Source organism: Marmota marmota, unplaced genomic scaffold (genome assembly GCF_001458135.2).
Source record: "Marmota marmota marmota unplaced genomic scaffold, marMar, whole genome shotgun sequence".
In the NCBI taxonomy this organism is placed as follows: Eukaryota; Metazoa; Chordata; class Mammalia; order Rodentia; family Sciuridae; genus Marmota; species Marmota marmota.
The window spans coordinates 2,577,227-2,584,737 of record NW_026000079.1 but is presented as its reverse complement, the minus strand read 5'-3'; the positions used below and the strand labels follow the sequence as shown (position 1 = coordinate 2,584,737).

At 55.4% G+C, this 7,511-nt stretch overlaps 1 protein-coding gene, 1 long non-coding RNA gene and 1 other non-coding gene across 7 annotated transcripts in view; 2 read left to right on the top strand and 1 right to left on the bottom strand.

The window, feature by feature from the left end:
* Positions 1–721: 721 nt before the first annotated feature.
* Entrep3 (endosomal transmembrane epsin interactor 3) lies at positions 722–7,505 on the bottom strand. 4 transcript variants are annotated; one of them, XM_015502777.2, is made up of 12 exons: positions 6,914–7,505; positions 6,660–6,716; positions 6,350–6,460; positions 6,137–6,256; positions 5,760–5,867; positions 4,826–5,001; positions 4,605–4,704; positions 4,206–4,275; positions 3,402–3,947; positions 1,944–2,012; positions 1,592–1,845; positions 722–1,501 (listed from the first exon to the last, which is right to left on the bottom strand). In XM_015502777.2, exons 1-12 carry the CDS (start codon positions 7,136–7,138, stop codon positions 1,328–1,330), a joined length of 2,010 nt encoding a protein of 669 aa, XP_015358263.1. In that variant the 5' UTR covers positions 7,139–7,505; the 3' UTR covers positions 722–1,327. The 4 variants fall into 4 exon arrangements, with proteins under 4 accessions (XP_015358263.1, XP_015358264.1, XP_048670692.1 ...); XM_015502778.2 differs by having other exon boundaries at positions 4,826–4,998; XM_048814735.1 differs by having other exon boundaries at positions 6,660–6,795; positions 6,914–7,042.
* Positions 2,498–2,688, top strand: LOC125620308. The gene has a single exon (XR_007351921.1). It is a non-coding gene; the product is annotated as a U2 spliceosomal RNA (small nuclear RNA).
* The window catches only part of LOC125620253, a 4,367-nt gene continuing 3,786 nt past the window's right edge, over positions 6,931–7,511 (top strand). For both annotated transcript variants that reach the window (XR_007351866.1, XR_007351865.1), the window contains exon 1: positions 6,931–7,069. This is a non-coding gene — a long non-coding RNA (uncharacterized LOC125620253). The remainder of the gene's footprint in view (positions 7,070–7,511) is intronic.

The window sequence follows — 7,511 nt, the reverse complement described above, 5'->3', positions numbered from 1 at the left end:
GGAAGTAGATAGGGAGAATGGATGTTTGAATGGGAACAAGTAAGATAGAAACACTTTTGGAGCTGGGCATGTAGCGCAAGCCTGTAATCCCATCAACTCGGGAGCCTGAGGCAGGAAGATTCCAAGTCTGAGGTCAGCCTCAACAACTTAGTAAGCCCCTGTCTCAGGGTCCTCAATTACTGAGCCACATCCCCAGCTCTATTTTGTATTTTATTTAGAGACAGGGTCTCACTGAGTTGCTAAGCACCTCACTGTTGCTGAGGCTGCCTTTGAACTCATGATTCTCTTGTTTTACGTCTCTCCAGCCACTGGGATTACAGGCATGGTCCAACACACCTGGCCTGTCTCAAACTTTAAAAAAAATTAAAAGGGCTGGGGATGTAGCTCAGTGGTTAAGCTCCCTGGTTTCAATCCCTAGTACAAAAAAAGAAAAAGAAAGCAAGAAAAAAAAAAGAAACCCTTTTGCTATCAAAATGAGCAGAGATACAATGTGGTTTCTGGAAATGTCCTAATATCTCATATTTAAGAAAATTCAAGGCTAAGTTTCACTGATGATTAGAGAAATCTAGGAAAAGATGGGCACAGGGGCATGGCAAATGCCTAGAATGCCTGCTACTCCAGAGAGTGGGCAGGAGAGTTACAAGTTGGTTGCCAGCCTCAGCAACTTAGCAAGATCCTATCCTATCTTTAAAAAAAAAAAAAAAAAAAAAGGTCCAAGAGAGAAGGGGGAAATTGAAATTTATTGAAGGCTTACTTTGTATGTTAAGAGCTTTACAAACATTCATCTTCACAATGTCTTATGGATCAGGCAATTGAGGTTAAGTAACTTGCCCAAGGTCATGCAGCTAGAGGTGGCAGAGCTGAGAGGTCACCTAGATTTCTGGCTCTTCGTTGCCCACCTCATCACCCCATCACACAGGCACAGATTCCCCTCTACCTAAACACCCAGGACACATTTTTTTCCCTGACCAGAGTGCCCCTGAGAATCAGTCACTGTTGAGCTGGAGGGAGTTTATTAATTTTCCTCCTCCGATGCTGTAAGCAGGGGCATCCCCCTGACAGCCTGAATACCCATGCAGCACAGGACAGAAGCTCTCCCAGTCCAAAGGGGCAGAGGCAAGCAGCAGGAGCCCCAAAGGCAGAGGGAAAGAGACACTTCTGGGGATATATAGCGGGTTTTGGGGTTTCTATTGTGTGTGTGTGTGTGTGTGTGTATGTGCGCGCGCCAGCCAATGCAAGAGGGTGCTGGGGGCTGCTGGTCCCAACCAGCTGGTACCTGTGGCCCCAGTATTCATCTGGATCTGTTCAGTGTAACAGGAAACCCAGGTCAGAGCCCAGTCTCCCTGCTGCCCCCGTTGAGGCTGAGGCTGTGGGGGCGCGTCCCACGCTCCAGCCTCCGGCCAGACAGGAGGCGCCGCAGAGAGGAGCCAGAGCTCAGGTCACCACAGCTGCGGAGGTGGAGGCTTTCTCGGCCTGGCCGGCCCCATGGGCTCCGGGGCACCTGGAGAGGGACACGGGACAGGGCATCAGTATGGCTCAACCTGGTGCTTCAGGCTTTTCAGGGATCTTTCCTGGCTCCCCTCATGTCTACCTGCTTATGTCCATGAGCTCCAGTGCCCGTGGGGTCTGGGGATTTCCTGGACATCTGGAGGAAACGAGTGACCAGGCCCCGGCCTGGCCAGCTTCCTTTTAGGTCTCCCAGAGAGTGAGCAGGTGCAGGGCCTGAGGGGAGGGGAACCTTCTGGAAGGTGGGCACAGGGCGCCGTTTCTCAGCTGAGCGGGCACGCAGCAACTTGGGGGAAGGGCAGCGGGCGAGGCGGAAGAGGCAGGCTTCAGAGCAGAGCCCTGCAGAGAGGAGAAGAGACTGGGCTATGCGGGGAACAGAGAGGGCCAGACAGTCATCCCCTCATCCTCACCTCCCAGTTGCCAACCGCACGCCTGACCTGTGTCTGCAGAGGAAACAGAGGCAGCTTCTTCCTCAAGCACTTTGGTATAAAGGTCCCTGAAGTCAGCTGGGGGAGGAACAAGGAGTAAATGAGAGCACTCTGTGGATACACCCACCACTTCCCCACTCTCCTGTGAGAACTCGAGCCCAGAGAGCTCGCATGGCTCCTATCTCCACATCCAATCAAGAGATCATCATCTCGGCCCACTTCTGCAAGAAACTAGATGGGACGGTGCACAAAGACCGGATGACAGTGTTGTTATTCGAGGCTGCAGCACCTCATAGCAGAGTCATTCCTGAGCTAGTGCTGTTCACCTGCATCATCTGCCTTCTGAGTACTAACTAGGCCTAGTCCTGCTGAGCTTCCCAGATCAGACGAGAGTGAGTGCCTTCAGTGTGGCGTGGCCATAGGCCACTTCCTCTGTCTCCTTTCTCAGCCACTCCATAGCACTTCTGGTTGAGATACTGTGATTACACCTGTTTTACAGGTGAGAAACTGAGGTTTGTAGAGATTAGGTAAGCAGCCCAAACTTGGGAACCATGGAACTAGTCATTGATTCTCAGCTTTTTGGCTAAGACGAAGTGTAGTATCCATTCCAGTCAGCTTACTATCTGATATGTCCTCTATTTGAGGATAATATAGTAAATGGATTTGGGGATTAAGGAGATGGAATAGGAGCTTGCTCTGTGCACTCTGCACATCGACCTGGTATTGCAGTCCCTCTAGGAATGGTGCACCCCCTTCAGGGAGATTTAAAAACAACAACAAAAACAAGTACCAGCTGGGTGTGGTGGCATAATGTTCCCTGTAATACCAGCTACTGGGAAAGCTGAGGCAGGAGGGTCAAAAGCCCAAGACTAGCCTTGGTGATTAAGCAAGACCCGATTTCCAAATAAAATTTAAAAGGGGCTGGGAATGCAGCTCAAAACCAAAATGCTCCTGGGATCAATCCCCAGTACAAAAAACAAAACAAAACAAAACAGTCAGATGCTGGGGTGTAGCTGTGTGGTAGTGTGCTTGCTGGTGAGTGTGAGGCCCTGGGCTGGATCCCCACTACTGAGAGGGAAAAAATAAGGTTCTCCACTTTAGCCAAGAATCTGTGGAAGCTTTGTCCCTGGGGAGGGAGTACCAGAGAAGTGTACTGCAGCTGGCCTACCCACTGTGATCCCACCACTTGGGAGGTTGAGGCAGGAGGGTCACAAATTCAAGGCCAGCTTAGGCAATTTAGTGAGACCCTGTCTCAAAATTAGATAAAAGGGCCGGGGGGGTGTAGCTCAGTGGTAAAGCATGCCTGGGCTCAACCCCGCGATACAGGGGGTGGGGGGAGTATTGCAAGAGCGTCCTTTCTTTTTCCGCAGGGACCTCAAAAGGTCCCAAGTCCTGGTGGGCATAATTGACCTTCAAATCCCAGTGCCTATCCTCCCCTCAATGGCAGAGTTAGAAGGGAAGGCTCACCAGTGTCGCTGGAGGTGGTGATGCCCGGGTCGCTGTGGGACCGTGGCAGCAGCAGCGGTGGCGGGGGAGCCGGATGAGGAGGCCGGTGCCCCGGTGGGGTGAGGGAACCTGAGCTATCGCTGAAGCGGCGAGTGGGGGCTCGCGTGGGAGGGGCCGCTGCTGGGCGGCTGCCTCCCCGGGGTACCCGTCGTCTCAGCTCTGGGAAGCAGGGTCCCACCCAGGGTGGCCAGCCCTCCAGCCGGTGGCAGCTGCGGGCTGTGGTTGGGGCACCCAGGGCGGGTTGGGCCTCCGGGGCAGAGCAGGAATAGGAGCGGGCAGCCCGTGGGGGCCGCCGAGGCAGGGGGCTGTCCTCGAAGGGGCCTCGCAGGCCGCAGTCCAGGCTGAGGCAGTAGCCCGCGCGGCTGCGCTGAATGGAGCGGAAGAGCACGTAGTCGACGGAGCGCACGGAGCCCTGCAGCTCCAGCAGGCACGAGTCCTCTGAAGGGCTAGAGCCGCCCGGGAGGTCACCGATGGCTGACAGCACCAGGGACCCACTGTCCATGGACACTGTGGGCAGCAGGAGGCACTGATAGCACCAGGTGTCCGGACCCAGGCAGACAGTCCTCTTCTCCCGAGCCCAGCCTTCCAAGGGCCACTGTGCCTCCAGCGTTATCTCAGAGGAGACAGACAGGTCCAGGGTTCCAAGAAGCCACAGCCCTCATTTATCCCTAAGTCAGCTCAGCCAGAGTCCCCTCCTTTTGCTCCCACCCAGCCATGCTGTCCTTGTCTGCCCTGCCCCTACCCACCCGTCTTGACTCTGCTCACCGTCTACAATGGAGGCCACACGCTCACAGATACAGGAGCCATCATGAAGCTGAGGATCAAACAGAGTAGCCTGTAGAAGACACAAGGGCCAAGGGTCAGCCCCTCATGCTGGCATGGCCACTTCCATGCCCAGAAAGAGCTCTGGGAGAAGTAGATTCTGGACTAGCTTTGTCACTTTGTACAAGTCACTTAATTTAAGTGGGCCTCACTGTACTATAGAAATACAAGTTCCTAACCTACCCATCTCACCAGGCTCTAGGGAAGATCAAAGATGACAGTGGATGTGGTAGTGCTTAATGATCTTGAGAACTATTATTATCCTTAACCATCACCTACAACTTGCTCAGCTTACCAGGCTCTGTTCTTGGCTTCCCAGACTGCACCAAATCCTGCTCTCACCTGGCTGTCTCCTCGTAGTCCCATGACGGCCTCATAAGAAGGGGGGCAATCAGTAGGGTACAAAGGTACTGGACTGTCCATGGAGCCATTGTACGTGATGCTGGTAGGATAAGGAAGAGGATCAATGCCTGGAAAGTAACTCCTACTCCATGAAGATCCCTCCCCCATCAATCCAGGCCCAACCCCAGACCCCTTCCTCAGTTTTCCCAGCAGGACCTCACCTCTGTGCATCTGTTTCTGAGCTGCAGGTATACTCTGGAGGATAGTAGGGCGGTGGCGGCACAGGTGGTACAAATTCCTCCAAGTCCAGCATGGTGTGTAGGAGAGGGGCTGGAGGCGAGGATGTACAGGCCAGAGGCCCCAGGGGGCCTGAGACAGAGCGCTCAGGGGCCAGCTGCTGTGGAGCAAGCAAGTAGGTCAGTGAGCCTAGTTTCTGGGAATAACCTCTTTGGCCGGAATTCCTCACTACCTTGTTTTTATGGTCCTGCCCCCTCCAAGAAACTCCACTTCAGGCTCCTCCCTTACCCACAAGAAGCTCCTTCTTAACCCTGCCCCCACCCTGAACCTCCACCTCTGGCCCTGCCCACCCAGAATTTTTTTTTTTCCTTCCCAATTTCATGGTATTGCTATGGAACCCAGAACCTGGCATGTACTAGGCAAGTGCTCTACCGCTAAGCTAGATCTCCAACCCTTTTTATTTTATTTTGAGACAAGGTCTTGCTGTGTTGCACAGGCTGGCCTTGAACTTGCAATCTTCCTGCCTCAGCCTCCCAGCTAGCTGGGACCACAGGAATGCCAGACGAAAATTCCTCCTCTTTATGGCCTCATTTCCAGAATCACCACCTGTTCTCCAGAATTGTCTTTTATTTTTCCCCATTTCCATCTAGGACCTTGTTGACTCCACCCCACCCAGGCTTGCACTCTAAAGCCCCCTCTTCTGGTCAGATACGCATCAGGTACTTAACTCATTCCCATCTGTCCCCTTCACCCTCCCTTTGGCATCCTAAATATGCCTCCAATCATCATCATGCCCAGTGATCCATAGCTCCTAATACTCAGAAGCTAGACCTGTAGCCACTGTCCCATCAAGCCTGGTCTCACAAGCCCCTGATCTCACCATGCCTGCCTGGCCCTGGCCCTAGCTCCCCCATTCACCGTATGCACAAGGTCCAGAGAGAAGATTTGGATGCAGCAGACAATAGCAGAGAGAGTACAGATTATGGCGGCACAAATGGTGAGCCCACAAACACTGAAGAGCAGGTTCTGGGAAGGGAAGAGAAAGGGGAAGGGGAGTGAGGGCTTGGGGCGTGGTAAATCCCACAAATTCTCAGGGCTGGGGATGTAGCTCAGGAGAAGAGTGTTTGCCTAGCATACTCAAGGCCCTGGGTTTGATCCCCGGCACTGAAAAATTAGACATCCCAACTATTCTGGCCCTGTGAGAACCTCAGAAGGGGAGGCAAGAATGACACCCAGAAACACGGTAGAAGAAGGAACTGTGAGGGCTGGAGGAGTGGGGTGGCGTGCATGCTCACCTTGAGGGCACCTCGGGCTTCTTCACAAGTGGAGTTAGGGGCAACTTTCAGTTCCTGCCCTGACTCTGGACAGGGCCGAGGTAGGGGATCAGAGGGACAGCACACACAGACCTTTCCTTCCTGAGTAGGAGTGGGGAGGGTGAGGCAGCCTGAGTCAGGACAAACTCAGGTATCCTGCACACCTCCCCCAATCAGTGCCTCCTCAAATCTCACCATGGAGCAGTCTCGGAAGTCCCGGGCCAGCTGAGCATTTTTACAGGAGAGAACAGAGCCAGCCATGCTCAGCATGACACAGAGCACCGAAAGCAAGGAAAAGAAGGAGATCTGGGGAAAAAAGAGTGCCAACTCAGGTCTAGAACCTTCATGAGTACCCCTCTACCATGGATGGAGCCACTCCTTCACAGACACTTCATCCCTGCCTGGCACCAACTGGAGAGCCAATTCCCTTCCTGAGGGCATAAGTGGGCATCCCCTCTGGTGCTGGGCACCTGCCTCCCGGTGGGCATTGGACCCTGGCACCTACCACTAGAGTGAATGGCCGCTTCCAGGACACAATGCCAACCACCCCGGAGAACGCCAGCTGGGGACAGAGTGGGCACAGGCTCAGCCTGGCAGGGGAGGCACCTGGGTGAGCCCCTCGCCACAGGATGCACCCAGCCCTGCAAGGAGGGAAAGGACCAGGAGAGGGAGGAGAGGCGAGGATGTGGGCTTGCAGCTGGTGAGGAGGGGTGGGGCCCGAGGAGCCTCCCCCACCCAACCACTGTGCACCCAACTCACCGAGAATCCAGCCCAAGATGGGCAGGACCTCTTGATGCTCTCAGTGGTGGTGACAGAGGAGGCCACCATGCTGAAGGTTACCACCAGGATACCCAGGAGAACCTGGGCCAGCCCCAGCGTGAGAAGGGCCTGCAGCCAGGGTCGATGGAGGCGGAGGTGGGTGAGGCCCCGAGTGCTGGGACGGCTGGTTAGCGAGCGGCTGGAGTCACTAGGCGAGGGCATCATGCCTGCCGCCCGGTTGCTTGCACCTCGCTCGGCCCCCCCTGGCGCTTGGGAGCATCTCAGAGGCACCCAAGGCCGGGTTCTTTCTCCTCTCCACCCCCCTCGCTCTAGAGCCCGCCCCCTGGCTGGGTCCCCCGGGACATCGCCCAGGGAGGCCAGCTGCGGGGGCGCCCACGGGAGGGGCGTCACGGAGGGACTTCGGGGTGCTCCCTCCCCACCACGGGCACAGGATGGGCACTGTGCCCGGGGCGGCAATGAGGGCGCGGGGGCACCGGCTCATCGCATCTCCCTAGGGAAGAGGGGCGCCGAGAAGGGCCGGTTCCAGAGAGAGGAGAGGGCGGCGGTCCGGAGCCCAGGAATGGGTGGCAGGAATGGG